Source organism: Hypanus sabinus, unplaced genomic scaffold, assembly GCF_030144855.1.
Source record: "Hypanus sabinus isolate sHypSab1 unplaced genomic scaffold, sHypSab1.hap1 scaffold_105, whole genome shotgun sequence".
NCBI lineage: Eukaryota > Metazoa > Chordata > Chondrichthyes > Myliobatiformes > Dasyatidae > Hypanus > Hypanus sabinus.
Genome location: NW_026779103.1, coordinates 70,527 through 91,691, shown reverse-complemented (window position 1 = coordinate 91,691; position 21,165 = coordinate 70,527). Strand labels below are relative to the sequence as shown.

The following is a 21,165-nucleotide window of genomic DNA, read 5'->3' as shown; positions in this document are numbered from 1 at the left end:
GAAGAAAGGTGAGTTACACACAAGGTGCAGGACACAGGAAATTGGGTAAGAGTCAGGAAAGGAAATGAGGTTAAATAGCCATCGCAGAGTACTCTTGCGGCCATCCCCCATAACCACAGGGGGACCACTTTAGAAACTGTTGAGGGGAGTTGCCTGGCAGAGGAAAGTCAAAGGGGTGAGAGGGGATTGGTGAGTTAGGGGTGCAGAACAGGAAGGGGTCTAATATTCTAGCAGTGAGGCTTGCTAGAGCTAGTGTGGGGGAGGGTGATGTAAATTGTAAGGGGAATAGGAGGCAGAATGACAGAACAGATAGTGGAGAGATTGAATTGAATTGACTTTATTATGCGCATCCTTCATATACATGAACAGTAGGAACCTTTATATTACATCTCCATCTAAATGTGCAATGTGTAATTTATAGTAATTAATAATAAATAGGACTGTCAATACAACATGAAAGTGCAATTGTATCAGCATGAATTAATCAGTCTGATGACCTGGTGGAAGATGATGACCGGAGCCTGTTGCTCCTTTTGCTTTGGTACTGTTTCCTGGATGGTAGCAGCAGGTAGCAACAGTTGGTGTTTGTGGTGAATTGGGTCCCCAAAATCCTTTGGGCCCCTTTTACACAGCTGGCTTTGTAAATGTCCTGAATAGTGGGAAGTTCACATCTGCAGATATGCCGGGCTGTCCACACCACTCTCTGTAGGTTCCTGCGATTAAAGGAAGTACAGTTCCCATAACAGGCAGTGATGCAGCTGGTCAGGATGCTTTCAATTGTGTCCCTGCAGAAAGTTATTAGGATTTGGGGCCCCATCGCAAACTTCTTCAGCCGTCTGAAGTGAAAGAGGTGCTGTTTTGCTTTTCTCACAACATAGCCAGAATGTGCAGACAAAGTGAAATCTTGGTGATTTTTATACCAAAGAACTTAAAGCTGTTCACCCTCTGAACCCCAGATCCATTGGTGTCAATGTAGGTTAGTCTGTCTCCATTCCTCCTGTCGTCTACAATCAGCTCCTTTGTTTTTGTGATAATGAGGGAGAGTTTGTTTTCTGACACCAGTTAGATGTTGTTCAGACCTCAGACAGAGTCAGCAATCAAATGGCTGAGCATGGTGCGATGAATGTGCTGAGCTGTGTATATCACAATGCAAGAAGCATCGTAGGAAAGCCAGATAAGCTCAGGACAGGGAATTATGATATTGAATCAATTACTAGGACTTGTTTCCACCCAACAATCTGTGGTGTTTGGAGGAACAGATTTGTCGGGAGATCACAATAGACAATAGGTGCAGAAGTAGACCATTCGACCCCTCGAGCCTGCACCACCATTCTGAGATCATGGCTGATCAACTACTATCAATACCCGGTCCCTGCCTTGTCCCCATATCCCTTGATTCTCCTATCCATAAGATACTTATCTAGCTCCTTCTTGAAAGCATCCAGAGAATTGGCCTCCACAACCTTCCATGACAGTGCATTCCAGGCCCCCACAACTCTCCTTAACTCCTTAGTTTTTCCTTAACTCTGTCCAAAATGACCAACCCCTTATTCTCAAACCATACCCTCTGGTACTGGACTCTGGAACATATTTCCTGCCTTTATCTTGTCCAATCCCTTAATGATCTTATATGTTTCAATCAGATCCCCTCTCAATCTCCTTAATTCCAGCGTGTAAAAGCCCAGTCTCTATAACCGCTCTGCGTAAGACAGTCCAGACATCCCAGGAATTAAACTCGTGAATCTACGCTGCACTTTCTCGACAGCCAGGATGTCATTCCTTAACCCTGGAGACCAAAACTGTACACAATACTCCAGGTGTAGTCTCACTAGGGCTCTGTACAAATGCAAGAGGATTTCCTTGCGCTTGTACTGAAATTCCCTTTGTAATAAAGGCCAATATTCCATTAGCCTTCTTCACTGCCTGCTGCATTTGCTCATTCACATTCAGTGACTGATGAACAAGGACTCCTAGATCTCTTACCTAACTCTACACCATTCAGATAATAGTCTGCCTTCCTGTTCTTACTCCCAAAGTGGATAACCTTACACTTATTCACATTAAACGTCATCTGCCAAGTATCTGCCCACTCACCCAGCCTATCCAAGTCACCCTGAATTCTCCTAACATCCTCATCACATGTCACCCAACATACCACCCAACTTAGTATCATCAGCAAATTTGCTGATGTTATTTTCAATGCCTTCATCCAAATCGTTGACATAAATTGTAAACAGCTGTGGTCCCAATACCGAGCCCTGTGGCACCCCACTAGTCACCACCTACCATTCCGAGAAACACCCATTCACCACTACCCTTTACTTTCTATCTGCCAGCCAGTTTTCTATCCATGTCAATGCCTTCCCCCCAATGTCATGAGCTTTGATTTTACCCACCAATCTCCTATGTGGGACCTTATCAAATGCCTTCTGAAAATCGAGGTACACTATATCCACTAGATCTCCCCCGTCTAACTTCCTGGTTACATCCTCGAAAAACTCCAACAGATTAGTCAAGCATGATTTACCCTTGGTAAATCCATGCTGGCTCGGCCCAATCCTATCACTGCTATCGAGATATGCCACTATTTCATCCTTAATAATGGACTCTAGCATCTTCCCCACCACCGATGTCAGGCTGACAGGTCGATAGTTCTCTGTTTTCTCCCTCCCTACTTTCTTAAAAAGAAAGATAACATTAGCCATTCTCCAATCCTCAGGAACTGATCCTGAATCTAAGGAACATTGGAAAATGATTACCAATGCATCCGCAATTTCCAGGGCCACCTCCTTTAATACCCTCGGATGCAGACCATCTGGACCTGGGGATTTGTCAGCCTTCAGTCCCATCAGTCTTCTCAACACCATTTCCTTCCTAATGTTAATGTGTTTCATTTCCTCTGTCACCCTATGTCCTTGGGTATCACAGACCATGCCAAGAAACAAAGGTTGATTCAATAACTGATTTTAACTTTCCATATTTTGACTAGGACTCCCATAATGTAAAAGGACTAGATGGGGTAGAGTTTGTCAAATGTGCCCTTATTCAGTACGTAGAATTCCCGATGCAGAAGTGTGCAATAAGCTGTTAGGAAATGATCCAGGGCTGGTGACAGACATTAGTGATCATAATGCCATGAGATTCAAAGTAAATATGGAAAAAGATAGGTCTGGACCACGGGTTGAGATTCTAAATTGGAGAAAGGTCAATTTGGATGGTATCAGAAAGGATCTGACGTGTGGTTTGGGACAGGCTGTTTTCTGGCAATGGTAAGTGGGAGGCCTTCAGAAATGAAATTTTGAGCGTGTGGAGTTTGAATGTGCCTGCCGAAATAAAAGCTGAAAGGTACCTGGTGCAGGGAGCTGTGCTTTTCAGGAGATATTGAGGCCCGGATCATTTTGTTCCTCTGAATGCCTCAGACTGTTGGGTGCTACCAAGACTCATTAATGACTACAAATCATAATTCCAAGCCTTGAGCTCATCTGACTTTTTTTTTACTCATTATCTGTTAGTTTCCAAAAGCTTCCCAATAGTTTTTGCTCTTTTGTTTGCCCTCACTTTGGCTTTTATGTTGGCTTTGGCTTCTCATTTCAGCCAAAGTTGTGTCCTCCTGCCTTTCCAATACTTCCACTTCTTTGGGATGTATCAATCACTCGGCTCCCGAATTGTTCCCAGAAACTCTAGCCATTGCAGCTCCATTGTCCCTCCTACCTTTTCCCTTCCAAACAAGTTTGGACAACTTCTCTGCCATAGAAATATGGAGAAGTTCAGTACAGAAACAGTCTATTTGGCCCATCTAGTCAATGCCGAAAAAACATTTAAGCTGTCTAATACAACTACCTGCTCCGGGATCATCACCCTCCATAACCCTACAATCCAGGTACCTATCAAACTTCTCTTAATCGTGAATTTGAGGTCATATTCACCACTTGCGCTGGCATTTCATTCCACACTCTCCCAACCATTTCAGTAAAGAGCTTTTCCACACTATCCCATTAAATGGTCACCTTCCACTTACCCATGACCTCTGGTTATCATCCCACCCAACCTCAGTGGAAAAAGCTGTCTGCATTTACCTGATCCATACCCTCATAATTTTCTATACTTCTCACAAATCCTCAAAGCAAGGTTTAATTTCCTTGTTTATATTTAGAGCCTTTTTTAGGTGTATAAAATGATGAGCGGTATTGATCGTGTGGATAGCCAGAGGTTTTTTTCTCAGGGTTGAAATGGCTAACTTGAGGGGGCATAGTTTCAAGGTGCTTGGAAATAGCTACCATGGGGATGTCAGCCATAAGTTTTTTATACACAGAGAGTTGTGGGTGATGGTAGCGGTGGTCGAGGCAGGTACAGTAGGGTCTTTTAACAGCCTCTTAGATAGGTACATGGAGCTTAGGAAAATAGAGGGCTATGCGCTGGGGAAATTCTGGGCAGTTACCAGAGTAAGTTACATGGTTGGCACATTTTAGGCTGAAAAATCTGGAATATGCTGTAGACTTCTATGTTTGAAGTTGAACAGCAAAGTAACTTCTCTTCTTTAAACTGTACATGTCTAGGATTTTAATGCCACTTTCCCACACTCCCATAGACCGTTTGTCCATCTCCTGAGTAAATAGAGATGAAAAATTATTTAAGATCTCGGCCATCTGCTTTGGTTCCACACGTGGGTTGCACTCTCTCTTGGAGGCTGCTTCGAGGGTCTCTCTCTCCTGAAGCAAATACAGTTCTCTTTATATCATGCAGTCATGTACACAGATACCTGTGGGTTCACCCCCCTTAGTTTCTCTACAGATGGGTATTGTTAACTTTATCAGTCATAAATTGTTTGTATAACAGTTTTATTTGCTACTATGTGTGGATGCAGACAGACACAGGCCCACCACCCAAAGTCTGCTGCCCTTGTAAATAGTCACTCGCTCTAATTGCTTATCTTGCAGGAGCCATGAGAAACACAAGGCACAATGTGCTTCTCACACCAAGGCTGCTCACCCGCTCAGCTTATCTCATGGGAAAGCAATTGTACCTTTATACTCTTATTCTCAAGCTCATGGATGCTATGACCTTTAAATAAAATAGCCAGGGTCACAAGCGGCCTATGAGATGCTAACTTCTTAATATGACAGTGATATCTTAATTCCAGGTGTTGATCCACGCCCTTAACACATCCACCTGTCCTACACTGTTACTTGTATTGAAATATACCGGGCTCAGCATATTCACAGCACCATGCTCAACTTTTTCATTCCTGACTTTGAGGACAGAACAACATCTGTCTCCACCACCCCTCCAATATCTGTTCTGTTATTCAGGCTCCCATTCCCCCTGCAACTTTAGATTAACCCCCCCCCCCCCCCTTACCCCCACCTCCCACCATGCAGGTCTATCAGCCCTTTGGCTTTCCTCTCCCAGATCTATAAAAAGGAGGTGCATACCAGCTACAGGTAAATAGGAAGAAATGGGGTACAAGAAATTCAAGTGAATACTTATGAAAGAAATAAAAGAAGGCATGAGGTTGTCCCAGCAGACAAGGTGAAGGGAAATCCTCAGAGATTCTGCAGATGCGTTGAGAGCAAAAAGATTGCAAGCGAAAAAACAATCATCTGAAAGATCAGAATATGAGGAGACAAAATAGATGGGGGAGATATTTTTCTGCTTCCGTATTTACACAGAAGATGGACACAGTATATAGAAGTGAGGCAAAGCAGCATCAACTCCATGGACCCTGTACAGATTACAGAGGTGGAGGTGTTTGCTGTCTTAAGGGAAATTACCATGGATAAGTCCCCAGGGCCTGTCAAGTTGTTCCCTTGGACCCTGTGGACCACAAGTGCAGAAATTGTTGGGGTCAAAGCACAGATACTTAAATCCCCGTTAGTGACAGGTGAGGAACTGGAGGATTGGAGGACAGCCAGTGTTGTTCCACTGTTCAAGAAAGACTCTAAAAATAAACTAGGAAATTATACATTGGTGAGCCTGATATCACTGGTGGGAAAGTTATTGGAAAGTGTGTGCAGGTTGCAGATATTTCATTTTAAAATCTTTTTTTAAATAAATTATTATTGATGATTAACAAAAAAGATACATTAAGTCGATATGTCATTATGTACAATAAAAAATTAAATTAGCAAATAACTGATTAACAAAGCTAAGCAATATATCAGTAATAATAAGAAAAAATAAATTTATAAGAATATTTTTTGAAAGAAAAAGAAGCAAAAAAATACCCTGTTAACTAAAAAAAATCCCTGAAAGAAAAAAACAAAAAAAAAGCATTAGCAGCAGAACCCCGGAGCTATACATCATACACGCTTGCATAAAAAATAAACATCAATCCACTAACTCAAATCCATTTAAAGAAAAATCAGAATGAAACCATATTAATTAACTCAAATCAGATGATAGAGGTGGGCAAGTGAACTCCACCTTTTCTCAAAATCAAATCGAGAATCAAAAGTTTGACTTCTGATTTTCGCCAAACTAAGACATAACATCACCTGAGAAAACCATTGTATCAACGTAGGAGCAGAAGCATCTTTCCATTTCAACAAAATAGCCCTTCTGGCCGATAATGTGACAAATGCAATTACATGTTGGTCTGATGGAGAAATACCATGAAAATATTGAGGGATTATGCCAAATAAAACAGTCAATTTATTAGGTTGTAAATTAATTTTTAAAACTTTAGAAATTGTAGAGAAAATAAACTTCCAAAAATGTTTCAGTACAGAACATGACCAAAACATATAGGAGCTGGATATACAAGTATTTGGATCAATGTGGACTGATTCAGGATAGGCAGCATGGCTTGGTCCTGTCTAACCGATCTTACAGAGTCTCTCGAAGAAGTTATCAGGAAAGTGGATGAAGATAAGGCAGAGGATATCTACGTGGACTTCAGCAAGGCATTTGACGAAGTCTCATATGGGATGTTGGTCAAGAAGGTTCAGTCACTCAACATTCAGGATGAGTTAGTAAGTTGGATGAGTAAATTGGGAAAAGCCAGAGTGTGGTAGCAGATGGTTGCCTCTCTGACCGGAGGCCTGCGCCTAGTGGTGTGCCACAGGGATCACTGTTGGATCTGTTGGTGTTTGTCATCTATATCAGTAATCTGGATGTTAACATGGTTCGCTGGATCAGCAACTCTGTGGATGAAACCAAGATTTGGGTGTAGTGAACAGCAAGGAAGACTATCACGGCTTGCAGTGTGATCTGGACCCGCTGGAAAAATGGGTTATGTAATGCAAAATGGAATTTAATTGAGACAAGTTGCATTTTGGTAGGACCTAGGTCTTACACAGTGAATGTGAGGGCACTGAGGAACACTGTTGAAGAAAGGGATCTGGGAACACAGATTCACTGGGAATTCACTGCAAGTGGTGTCACAGTTTGATAGGGACGGAAAGAAAGATTTCGTCACATTGGCCTTAATAAACCAAAGTACTGAGTACAGGAGATGGATGTTATGTTGACTTTGTACAAGACATTGGTGAGGCCTAATTTGGAGTAATGTGTGCAGTTTTGGTCACCTACCTACATGAAAGATGTAAAAGAGGTTGAAAGAGTTCATTGAAAATTCACAAGGATGTTGCCAGGTCTGGAGCACTTGGGTTATAAGGGAAGATTGTACAGGTCAGGATTTTATTCCTTGGAACATAAAAGACTGAGGGGAGATTTGATTGTGATAGAGGGGCATAGCTCGGGTAAATGCAAGCTGGCTTTTACCACTGAGATGGGGTGGGACTACAACCAGCGACCATGGGTTAAGGGTGAAAGGTGAAACGTTAAGGGAAACATGAGGGGAAACTTCTTCACACAGACGGTCATCTGGGTGTGGAATGAGCAGCCAGCACAAGTGGTGCAATTTCAGCTTTTAAGATCTTTGTATAGGTACCTAAATGGTAAGGGTATGGGAGTGTGCAGTTGAAGTAGTTCAGCACTAACTAGATGGCCAAAAGAGCCTGTTTCTGTGTTGTAATTTTCTATTACTGTAACAAGAACCTGAAATAATACAAAAATTCATTCTAAATCCTTTTAACAGCTGTGAAGACCAACCATTCATCTCAGCAGGATTTTGTTTTTTATATATGGCATTAAAACTGTGGCACGTTAAGTTAAGGAAAATCCCAGTTGCACATCAAGAAAGACTATTTGCATGAGACTGTTTCAGTTACTGTGGGGCCAGGCACCAATGCTGCTCAGCAGGAACCGGGAATAATACCAATGCATAGAGTCAAACTGAGCCAAGGTACAAATTGGAGATGGCAGAAATGCCCATTCCTATAGAGACACAAGAGCATGAGGAAATTGATGGTCATTCCAGATACCAGCACTGTGCCCAGTCAGGAGATAATTTCTCTCTCCAACTTGGGTTGAACCTCACTGTAACAGTGTGATACCAGTTCAAACCTTGGCAACTCAAGTGATCTCATCTGAAATGTTGTCCTACACCCATTGATGGATTTTGTAAATCTTGTTACAGGTTGAGAATGAGAAGGAATTTATCTCCAAGACTCTCAAACACGGCACACCAGTTTTGCTGTCTCTGACTAGATCGGGGGTCGGCAACCCGCGGCTCCGGAGCCACATGTGGCTCTTTTACGTCTGTGCTGTGGCTCCCTGTTGCTTTGGGAAATAATTGGTCAGTATTTAATTAAAATGTATTTTATGTTAGTTTGTTAGTTTTTGAAAAGTAATTCTAAATTTGAAGATTATGGTGATCTTGTACAATCTAATTAAGACGTTGTGGCGACCCATTTCCCGACACATCCGAACCGGCTCACAATTAGCCAGCGTTCAGGCTAAGGGAGATAGCCTACGGGGGTTTGTGAGTACGTGTCTTTTGCAGCATCCACGCCCATGGGGGGCGGGTTGAGGGAGGCTTAAAAGCAAGGCTGTTTAGTTCGAATAAAGCTATCTTTGACTGGAGTTTACTGACTGCGTGTAGCACACCGCTACAATGTGTTTTTATCGCTGGCTGTCCAGAGGGGAGGTGCTGAAACGCTTTGTTGCGTGTCTGGAAGAAGTGAAAACTTTCCTGGGCAGCAAAGGGCCCACCTTTTCTGAGCTGGAACAGCCAGAGTGGCTGGAAAAGCTACACTTCATGGTAGACATGACAGCGCACCTGAACACGCTGAACACAGCTCTTCAACGGGGTAAGGACGAACAGCCCTGCACATGTTGGAGGATGTTTTGGCATTCGAGCGCAAGTTGACAGTGCTTGCCAGAGATTTACAGAAAGGCACATTGTCTCACTTCCCCAATTTGAGAGAGTTCAAACAAGGTCATGACATGATAAATTCGGAGTATTTACGTTCTGCAATCATCGCAATGCAAACATCGTTTGGGAAACGCTTCTGTGAGTTCAGAGAGGAAAAAAACACATTATCCTTCCCGGTCACTCCCCTAAGCATCGATCCATCCCTACTGAATACGACTGCATTGTCAGGTGTGAGTCAACCTGACCAAGTATGATAAATATTTTAATTGCCTATTATTTTACGTATATTCATATGTTTTCATTGTTCAGTGAAATAGTCCTTTTATTTTTCAGGTTGACAGCTGGCTGACGTTATTTTTGGTTTGCTGCTGGCGGCAAATTTAAGTTTGGTGTTTTTCATAAATACAAGAAGGACTCAAATAGACGTTGAGTATTTTACTTAAAAGTAACCTTCAACCCAACGTCTTTTTTTCGGAGTTCAAAATGTTTTTGTTGCATGCAGAAATGTAATTTCGTTTTCTCTGCAGGAGTTCATCAATTTCATAAATGCAACACATTATAGTTTGTTTATACATAGCATAAAGGCAAAACAAAACGTTGTATGCAGTGTTATTTCATTTTAAATGTCAAACGGGTTTTGCGGCTCCCAGTGTTTTCTTTTCTATGGGAAACGGGTCCAAGTGGCTCTTTCAGTGGTAAAAGTTGCTGACCCCTGGACTAGATACTTAAGAAGTGGAGCAAGAGATTCAATAGACCATCTGTCCTTCACAGACTGTGGGGAGGGATTCACTCGGTCCTTTGGCCAACTAGCATGTCTGTCATTTTACGCAGGGGAAAGGCTGTTCACCTGCTCAGACAGTGGGAATGGATTGACTCGGTTATCTCGATTGAAGGTACATCAGCAAGTTCACACTGGGTAAGGCCATTCACCTGTTCCGTGTGTGGGAAGGGATTCAGTCAGTCTTCCCACCTGTGCACACACCAGTCAGTTCATAACACACCAGGCAGAGGCTGGTCATCTGCTGAACTTCTGGGAAAGGATCCACTCAGTCATCTGACCTAATGGCTCATCAGCGAGTTCACACTGGGGATAAGCCATTCACCTGCTCAGATTGTGGGAAGAGATTCATTCATTCATCCAGCCTACAGAGACATCAGCGAGTTCACACTGGGGAGAAGCCGTTCATCTGCTCAGAATGTGGGAAGGGATTCACTGATTCATCCAGCCTACAGAGACATCAGCGAGTTCACACTGGGGAGAAGCCGTTCACCTGCTCAGAATGTGGGAAGAGATTCACTCAGTCATCCACCCTACAGAATCACCAGCGAGTTCACACTGGGGAGAAGCCATTCACCTGCACAATCTGTGGGAAGAGATTCACTCATTCATCCACCCTACTGAGTCACAAGCAAGTTCACACGGGGGAGAGGCCGTTTACCTGCTCAGAATGTGGGAAGGGATTCATTGCTTCATCCAGCCTGCAGAGACACCAGCGAATTCACACTGGGGAGAAGCCGTTCACCTGCTCAGAATGTGGGAAGAGATTCACTCAGTCATCCACCCTACAGAATCACCAGCGAGTTCACACAGGGGATAAGCCGTTCACCTGCTCAGAATGTGGGAAGGGATTCATTGATTCATCCAGCCTACGGAGACATCAGCGAGTTCACACTGGGGAGAGGCCATTCACCTGCTCAGAATGTGGGAAGGGATTCATTCAGTTATTCCACCTACAGAATCATCAGCGAGTTCACACTAGTGTGAGGCCATTCACCTGCACAATCTGTGGGAAGAGATTCACACAGTCATCCACCCTACTGAGTCATCAGCGAGTTCACACCGGAGAGAGGCCATTCACCTGCTCAGACTGTGGGAAGAGATTCACTCATTCATCCACCCTACTGAGTCACCAGCGAGTTCACACTGGGGAGAAGCCGTTCACCTGCTCAGAATGTGGGAAGGGATTCATTGATTCATCCAGCCTACAGAGACATCAGCGAGTTCACACTGGGGAGAGGCCATTCACCTGCTCAGAATGTGGGAAGGGATTCACTCAGTTATCCAACCTACTGAGTCATCAGCGAGTTCACACTGGGGAGAGGCCGTTCATCTGCTCAGTCTGTGGGAAGAGATTCACTCGGTCATCCGACCTACAGAGTCACCAACGAGTTCACATTAGGGAGAAGCCGTTCACTTGTTCATTCTGTGGGAAGGGATTCACTAAGTCATCCACACTACAGAGTCACCAGCGAGTTCACACTGGAGAGAGGCCGTTCACCTGCTCAGTCTGTGGGAAAAGATTCACTCAGTCATCCAACCTACAGACTCATCAGCGAGTTCACACTGGGGAGAAGCCGTTTACCTGCTCAGAATGCGGGAAGAGATTCACTCGCTCTTCCACCCTACAGAGACATCAGCAAGTTCACACCGGGGAGAAGCCGTTCATCTGTTCATAATTTGGGAAAGGATTCACTCAGTCATCCCAACTACTGGCACACCAGTCAGTTCACAATGGGGAGTGGTCGTTATTATGAATCCCTAGGTTTTGTTTGCTGTGGACTGTCATTTTAAGAGAGAGAGAGACAGAAATTAGGATGGTGAGTCAGTCTGACTTGCAGGTTGTTTAATTTGCTCACAGCTTGTTTTGTTTTAACTGAGGACAGAGACACTCAGACGGAGAGGAAGGAGGAAAAGTGGAAGGATCGGAACCGGGGAACTAGTGGCTGAGGGTCACTGTTTGGAACTTTCCTGTGACCACAAGGGTGGGTTAATTATCGATTCACCGTATATCGAATGTGTGGTTATCACCTCGTTTGATCCATAGGTGTGGATCGGATTTGGCGTATCCTGTGAAGACCAGTTATGTGTTAACCCTTGTCTGGGTTTGATGTGATAATTCACTTGAAGATGATACCCCTTGTGACAAGTCACTTTCAGTGATAATTTGTATGTGGATTTGGAACGATGAAGCATAAAATCTACAGCGACTGTTGTCTCGTTTTACCACAGTGGAGCCTATGGAATTCGACGTAATTGCCTTCTCTCGCCATTTACCCTGGATTACAAATATCTCTCTCATCACCTATTCTGTGGTTATACTGAACTTTCATACTCTAACACATCAAGACATGAAGCCTTGTTTCCCCCAAGCTTAATAGTTTGGAAGTTATATTTACACACATATATACACATAACTTCTGATTATCTTGCTTAAGTTACTGTATTATAACTAGATTCTAATAAAGATCCTTTTATCATCAAAAACAGTCTTCAGGTGTCATCTATTGCTGCTGGTTCGTTTCTAAAGCGTTACGATTCATAACAAAATTGGGGGTGTGTCCTGGATATGAACAGATTTGGGAGCATATTGATTGATTAATTATTGATTTCATTGGGGAAATCCCTTTTGATTTATTTGTGTGTGGAATATCAGCATCAATAGATGTTGATAGATTTCCGGAAGCCTCAACCTCTGAGGCATTAGAGGATGCCAGTAGGATTGAGTTGTTGAGTATTGGTAAAAGGTGAAATTGACAATGAAGAGAGCACATATGACGAGGATAATAGCAGAACATTATTTATCTGAGGGTGTGTTTAAAGTGGAGGAGTTGGAGGTGTTTTCTGAAAGCAATCTTAGCGAGCTGGAGGTCCAGTACAAGATAGAAAAATTAAAGATGGAGGCTGCAGAAAGGCAGAGGCAGTTTGAGGCTAGAGAGGCATAAAAACAGAGGGGGGAAGCAGAAAGACAGAGGGTGTTAGAGCTGGAAAATATAGAGAGTTTGCAGCAAAGGGGTCTGGCATTAGACTCTGGTGATAAGTTTGAGGCCAGTCAGTAAGTTAAATTGGTAGAACAAACATGAGGAAAGTGGTTCGACAGTGGTTCTCCCTATAGATGCTGCCTGGACTGCTGTGTTCCTCCAGCATTTTGTGTGTGTTAGTTAAATTGGTACCTCCTTTTTACGAGCCAGAGTTTGATGAATACTTTCAGCTGTTTGAGAAGGTTGCTCAGAGTTTAAAGTGGCCAAAAGAGGACTGGCATATTCTCTTACAAAGTGTAATTAAGGGGAAGGCTCAGCAAGCATATTCTGTTTTGACAGTTGATGAAGCAGCTGATTTTGACATAGTGAAACAGGGTGTGCTCTAAGCTTATGGGTTGGTCCCTGAAGCATACAGGCAAAAGTTTAGACATTTGGAAATCTGTGAGGCAGACTTATATGGAATTTGCTTATGAGAAGTTTGTGTATTTTGACCACTGGTGCACATATAAGAATATAAATGATGATCTTAACAGCTTGAAAGAGTTGGTTTTAATTGAACAATTTGAAAGATGCGTCTCTGATGACATAAAGGCATATTTAGATGAAAAGGATGCTGCCACTTTGCAGGAGTCTGCTAGATCAGCAAATGAGTTTGCTTTAACTCATATTGTTAAAGTTACCCAGAATACGAGTTTCCAAAAGAGTAGCAGGGATCACCAGGGTAAACCAGAAATTAAAGCTGGGACTAGTGACACGAGTAAGGATGAAGGGAAGCAGCTGAAGGAGAAATATTCTGGTCTTACTTGTTACTATTGTAAGAAAGCTGCTCATATGATGACCAATTGTTCAATTTGAACTTGCATTTGGTCAGAGAGTGAGGGAGCTTTGACCTTGTTAAAGGAACAGTGGATTGATGGGGATGTACATGTTAACTTGTGAGACTATGTTTTGAAGTTCAAAAACAAACTACAGCAGTCCTGTAGTCTAGCAAGACATCTGAAGAAGAAAAAGAAAAAGGAACCAGTCCCGAATGCCTGTGTTCAGTATGTTGAAGCACCGATAACCCCACAGGGTTCTGAACATTCTGTTGAGACTCAGTTAAGAACTGAGAGTTCTGACTGAGTTAAGAAGGGATTTGATTATTATATATCTGATGGGTTTGTATTAGTACAGGAAGGGTCTGCGAAGGTACCAGTGAAAATTCTTCAAGATGCTGTGGCTTCTCAGTCACTTATATGAGACAGCGTTCTAAAGTTTGGTGATGAGACTGACACTGGTGAGGTAAATCTTATTAAAGGCATTGGGGGCGGCGTGGTTTCTGTGCCATTGCACAAGGGACCTTTACAGTCAGGGTTGATTTCGGGACCTGCTAAGATCAGATTATGCTCCAGTTTACTGGTGGAAGATGTTACTTTGCTGTTAGAGAATGACCTGGCAGATGGTAAAGTTGTTCCTGCAGTGCAGTTGACAACTAAGCCAACCACTGTCGACCCACAGATGGATTTTAACATTTATCCTTCCTGCGCAGTAACTCACAGTATGGCTAAAAAGTCTGCCGACGCAGACAGTTCTGTGCAGCATGATTCTGATACCCATGATAGCCAAAATCGGGATTCAGATTATGCTGACTTGTCAGGGACTTTTCTGCCTTCAGTGTTTAAACAGTATTCATGTAGACAGTCTGATGAGAAAGATTTATCCCTGTCTAGGAAGTAGTTTATAGCAGAACAGAACTGGGACCCTGAGATTGAAGCTTTAAAAGAAACAGCTCTTTCTGATGATGAGATTAAGAAAGTGCCAGTAGGGTATTATCTCAAGGATGGAGTGTTAATGAGGAAGTGGATGCCGCCTGCTATACCTGCGAGTGAGGAATGGGCAATTGTTCACCAAGTTGTAGTTCCTAAAGTTTACAGGACTGAAAACTTAACTTTGGCCCATAGTATGTACTTTGGTGGCCATTTTGGAGTGAATTATACTGTAAAAAGGATTATGAAGGAATTTTACTACCTAATTTGAGGAAAGATGTTGTGATCTTTTGCAGAACCTGTCACACTTGTCAAGTTGTGGGTAAACCTGATCAGGTCATACCAATGGCCCCACTCCAGCCTATACCTGCATTCAGTGAACCCTTTTCCAAAGTTATAGTGGATTGTTTTGGCCTATTGCCAAAGACTAAAGGAAGCCATCGGTATTTGCTAACTATTATGAATACCTCATCCAGATTCCCAGAGGCACTACCTCTCAGGAATATTAAAGCTCAAACTGTGACGAAGGCTCTTACCAGGTTTTTTACTTTATTTGGTTTGCCCAAAGAAATCCAATCTGATCAAGGAAGTAATTTTACCTCTGGATTATTCCAGCAGGTAGTTTGTGAACTGGGAGCTAAACGAATTACATCGTCTGTGTACCATCCAGAATCACAAGGGGTTTAGAAAGATTTCATTCTACCCTCAAAACAATGATTAAGACATACTGTGTTGAAAATGGAAAAGACTGCGATGAAGGAATACATTTGCTTTTGTTCGCAGTAAGAGAGTCAGTACAGGAATCACTGGGCTTTAGTCTATTTGAACTTGTATTTGGTCAGAGAGTGAGGGACCTTTGACCTTGTTACAGGAACAGTGGATTGATGGGATGTACATGTTAACTTGTCAGACTATGTTTTGAAATTCAAAATCAAACTACACCAGTCCTGCAGTCTAGCAAGACAAAATTTAAAGATTTCTCGAAACACAATGAAGTTTTGGTTTGATTAGCGGGCTTGCGAAAGAAAATACCAGGTGGGGGATAAGGTGCTTGCTTTATTTCCAATGTGGGTGAATCCACTTAAGGCGAAACTCAATGGACTGCATGAAATAATCTCTCGTTAACTATGTGAATTATGTTATTAAAAGACCTGACCAACGTAAACCAACACAGGTGGTACACATAAATAAGATAAAGCCTTATGTTGACAAGCAGGCACCATCTGTGAGTGTTGTCAAAACATTTGAATCTGGCAACCCTGAGAATGAAACAATTGACTCGTCCGAGACTTTTCACAAGCCAAACACTGTCCCAGTTAAGCTAATGAACTCGGTTGTTCAAGAAATCATTGATAGCAAGTTGGCTCATCTGCAGCCAAAGCAACAACAACAGCTGAAGGAATTAATTCTGAAGTATAAAGATTTATTTCCCATCGTTCCCAAGCAAACTCCGGTCACAGTATATGACGTAGATATTGGTCAAGCCAACCCAATTAAACAATATTGTATTGTATGAATATATTGTATATTGTAACAATGAATATTGTATGAATGTAGAAGAGTGTAAATTGGCTGAGCAAGAAATTGAATATATGCTGAACAATGGTATTATTAGGCCTGTGATTATGAACTGTGCCTCTAAGTACCATGTCTGTAAAAGAGAGAGAGAGAGACGAGAACAAGCAGCTTGTTACAGAGACAGATAGAGCGGAGGGCCTGCATGATGGACAGCTGGTGTTCAGCACAATGGTATTTAAAGGAGCGTTGCTGTTTGTTTCATAGGACAGGCAGACACACAAAGGCTAGTGGGAAGAGTTGTCACTGAAGTTTTAAATGCCCTCGCGTGTGGGGTTGAGGATCGGTTATGATGAATCGGTCTGTGACTATTAGTGCATGTGAGAGCAACCCTGTGAAATCTGCTGAAAACCCTTGCCTGGGTTGGTAGATTTCACTTGAAGAAGAAGCTCTTTAGTTGCTCGCATTTGACTAAATTGGAAGATTCGGAGAACATCGACACCTGTTTACTTGAATGCCAAATTTCTCACTCACTTCAATCCTGTGAACTGAACTGAATATCCTTACCACACCAGCGTAAGACTGTATCATTTACCGCCTAAGTTTGGGACATATATATTTAAAACTATATATGCATAACACTGCTAGATTTTGCACTGATTATGGAAAGGTAAATGCAGTAACAATAACAGATGTCTATCCTATCCCTCAGTTGAATGATTGCATCGTAAGGTTGGAAAAGCTATATTTCTAACAAAGATTGATCTGTTGAGAGATTATCGATGACGGACGGAGGTAGAGAGATTTCTGTGTTTGTGACACCATCTGGGTTGTACGAAAACAATGTTTTGCTGTTTGGAATGAAAAATGCCCCAGGAACATTCCAGAGAATGATTGATTCTGTAATTCGAGAGTTGGAACACACAGATACCTGTTCTACTGACGTAGTCACTGGGAGTGACACTTGGGAAGAGCATATCTCTGCAGTAGAAAAGCTGTTTGACAGGCTTTCCCAGGCCAGCCTTACAGTTAACTTAGCTAAGAGTGAACTTGGCCATGCCACTCTGACCTATGATGGCTATGTTGTAGGTCAAGTCAAGTTGGCTTCTGTTCAGGCAAAAGTCCAGGTAATTTTCTGAAGTTTCTATTCCGACTGGTAACAAGGCTCTTGGAAGGTTTCTGGGAATGGTTGGATATTATTGTAAGAACTTTGTAAGAGCTTTGCTGGCATCGCTCTTCCGCTGACTAATCTCCTGAAGAAGGGTGACAAGTTTGTTTGGACCAAGTCTTGTCAGGAGATTGATTGAAAATTATTATTTGAGATTAGGCCAATCAATGTAATGTCGTCAACAAATTGAATTCACAGATTTGAGCTGTGAGTGGCGACACAAGTCGTGGGTGCACAGAGAGTAAAGGAGGGGGCAAGGAGACACCCCTGTGGGGTATGCGTGCTGACGGTCAGAGAGACAGAGGTAAGGGAGCCCATTCTCGCGATCTGACAGGAAGTCCAGGATCCAGCTGCACAAGACAGGGTGAAGGCCGAGGTCTCTGAGCTTCTTGTCGATACGTCACGCCTTCGTATGGCTACTCCTCTGCCCATGACCGCAAGGAACTGCAGAGAACTTAGGAGAGCCGAGAACATCAGAGAAACAAGCCTCCACTCCATGGACTCTTCCTACACTTCCCCTGCCTCGGAAAAGCAGGCGATGTACTCAAAGCTCCTAAGGACCTGGACATTCTTGCTGCAAAACCGCTCTCCCTTCAAGTAAGCGATACAAAAGCCTTAACGCGCGTACCACCTAGCTCAAGGTCGGCTTCCTGTCTGCGGTTATAAGCCAAATGAATGATAAAATGGACTCGGCCTCACAATGTAACTCGACGTGACCCTGCACCAGATGTCTATCTGCACTGCACTTTCTCTGCAGCCATAATGCTTTGTTACAGTTATTGTCTTGTCGTATATCAACTCAATGTACTGTCGTAATGTATTGATCTGTGTGGATGGTACATCAGGCAAGATTTTCACTGTAGCTCAGTACATGATGATAATAAACAATATCCCCATTTTAATTGTGTGGAAATATTAGACAGACAGAGCTTCTGCTTTGGAACCACAGAAGGAAACTTAACTGTTGCCTTTTCTGAGGAATACCAATAAATAGAAAATGCTTCAATCTCACATTACGGTAACTGGGATCAGGTGACCGGTGGTGGGTCTCCCATATCAATATCAGAATCAAGTTTAATTGCACCAGCATATGTCATGAAATTTGTTGTCTCTGCGGCAGCGGTAGAACCTAACTCATAACAATAACCAAACCAGAAATGTGGAGGATTCATTTAAATCAGTCCATGTTTATAAACACTAATTTCTATTCATATTCCTCCGGCCTCACTGGACAGGAACACTGAAACATCAAGTGAGAGACAGCAAGAGGAGGCCATTCAGCCCCTCTAACCATCAACAAAATGGCGGCTGCTCTCTCATCTCACCTGTTTCTGCACAATGCTCATTTCCTCGATCCCTTTGGTCTCCACATTTCTGCCGGCCTCTGTTTTATGTGAGGACGATCACCACTGCCCTCTGTCGTGTGTTTTTAGGGACATTCCCCACCCTCAGAGTGGAGACATTTCCCCTCATCTCAGTCCGGGACAGTCCATCCCCTTTTTCAGAGACTGGGATCCCTGGTTCAACTGGTAATGATGTTGTGCATATCAATATGTTCACCTCTCAGTCCTAAGTGAAAGGGTTATCGCATTTGATCTTTCTCCATATGATGACCCCACCACTCCAGGGATCAGTCTGGTGAATCTTCATTGCACTCTCTATCACAAATACTCTCTAACCTCTTTGTTAATCCTCTACGGAATTAATTTCCATCTTCTGCAGCCCTGTGTTGCCCCAACCACTCATCTCCCACCCCCGTCACTATTTCCACCTTCCCACCTCGCCCCTCACCTGGATCCACCTCTCACTCCCCAGCTCTTGCCCCATCCCCACCCCTCACCTCCTTTCTCTGACTATTTCCCGTCCACTCTCTGTCCAGAGGGAGGGTCTCAGCCCGAAATGTTGACGGTCCATTTCCCTCCACAGATGCTGCCTGACCCACTGAGTTCCTCCGGCAGTTTGTTCTTTGGTCTGTATAACCCGTGTTAGTATGGGGAGCGGGATTTTACACCATATTCTAGGTACAGTCTCAACAAAACCCAAATAATTGTCACTTTGCGCGGACCATTGGCTCCAATTGCAGGGTAACAGTGTGCCGGTGTTTGCCCCCCAATGTGGTGAATCCCTCTGCTCGCCACCACCATGGGTTTCAGTCATTTCCAGAGATGAGCCCCTCCTGTCCCCACCGGGACAAACATCCTGTCCGCCCCCTCTCACACCATCTTCATCCTTTCAGTAAAATCATCCTCCTCTCTCCCGGAATCGCCGATGGGCCGAGCGGTTTCCTCCTACCTCTCAGTGATACATCAGACTCCGGCCTCAGGAGATGCTTCACAAACTCCGCAACTTCCCTTGGACGGAAATGGAAATAAATCAGAAAGCGAACATTTACTTTGGGATTTGCTCCGCCCTGACGGGAGATTGACACTTTAGTGGGAAAGTTTCCGCGAGGCAATGTCCACTTGGCTTGTCTGCCTCCATTACTGGTTGTAACCAGTGATTGACATTGCTTCGCATCAATGGGAGTAGCGCAGCCCCTGAAGCTTTGGTTTACAGCGGTGGGGGTGGGGACGGTCACGCGATTGGTGGCTCAGCCGTTAAACCGATAAAGCTCGAGCTCACCAGCGTGTCGGTGATGTAAGACACCACGCACGTGAGGGCAGGCCATGTGTGACGTCAGGCGCGTGAATTCGCGTGTGTGACGTCACCTGTGTGGGAGCGCTTGTAATTAAAACACCTGAATGGACGTTTCTGATCATTCCAGTGGGACAACAACATTAATCTCGGGTTTCATCACTGAATCCAGTGTTGTGAGATATAAAGTCCCCTGATATGTGACCGGCTGTGCCGTGTTGTTGGTGGAGTGGGCAGTGTGGTGTTTGTCTCGATTCGGGTCACAACACCAGAATTGCCAGCGGGGTCCACACACAGTGTATTAGTCAACAGAAAACCTCTCGTCCCTGCAGTCTTTGTCTCCTGGTAAACTCAACACCCTGACACTGTGGACCATAGACACCCCTTCCTCTCAGAGTCAGGGAATCATTCAGAGAGCTGATCGCTGGGAGGAATTATATTTATTGGTCATTAAAGTTCGCCCAGATTCGTTTGGACGGATTTGATGTGGAGTTCGGGGTGTCACAGTGAAAGGGCCGGACGGCCGATCTCTCTCCGTTGTACAAACATCTTTCCAGGTGAGGCGACACTTCACCTGTGAATCTTCCGGGGACGCCCGTTGTGTCCGCTGCTCCCGATGCGGCCGCCTCTACACTGGTGACACCAGCTGCTCCGCAGTTGTGCGGGGTAGGGTTGTTTTTTTGGGGGGGCGGATCGATGTTATTGTTCCGTTTTGTGCGGGAGGGGTGGGTTTTGGGGGTTGATGATCGGGATGCCGTTCTTGTTGATGTGGGGGGTGGGGTGGGAGTTTGATTTTTCTCTCTGAAAGACTTTCATGCTCTTTCTTTGTTTTGTGGTTCTCTGGCGAAAAAAAAAACGCAAGAGTTGTTTATGGATACCTGCTTTGATAATAAACTGACCTTTGAACTATCCGCTCCCGGCGGGACTTCCCAGTGTCCAAACATTTTCATTCTGATTCCCATTCCCATTCCCGTTCCGACGTGTCAACCCATTGCCTCCTGTTGTGCCAAGTTAAGGCCACCCTCAGGGTCCAGGATCTGCACCTTATATTCCGTCTGGGTAGCTCCTCCCCCTAACCTGATGGCATGAATATCAATTTCTCCTTCCAGTGAACACTCCCCCTCTTC

General features: G+C 43.8%; 1 protein-coding gene across 1 annotated transcript in view; it reads left to right on the top strand.

The window, feature by feature from the left end:
• Positions 1–2,356: 2,356 nt before the first annotated feature.
• The window catches only part of LOC132386177 (zinc finger protein 721-like), a 39,843-nt gene continuing 21,034 nt past the window's right edge, over positions 2,357–21,165 (top strand). The window contains exons 1-3 of the mRNA XM_059958468.1: positions 2,357–3,880; positions 8,480–8,638; positions 9,551–11,666. Coding sequence (XP_059814451.1) covers positions 10,280–11,666 — 1,387 coding nt within the window. The 5' untranslated portion in view covers positions 2,357–3,880; positions 8,480–8,638; positions 9,551–10,279. The remainder of the gene's footprint in view (positions 3,881–8,479; positions 8,639–9,550; positions 11,667–21,165) is intronic.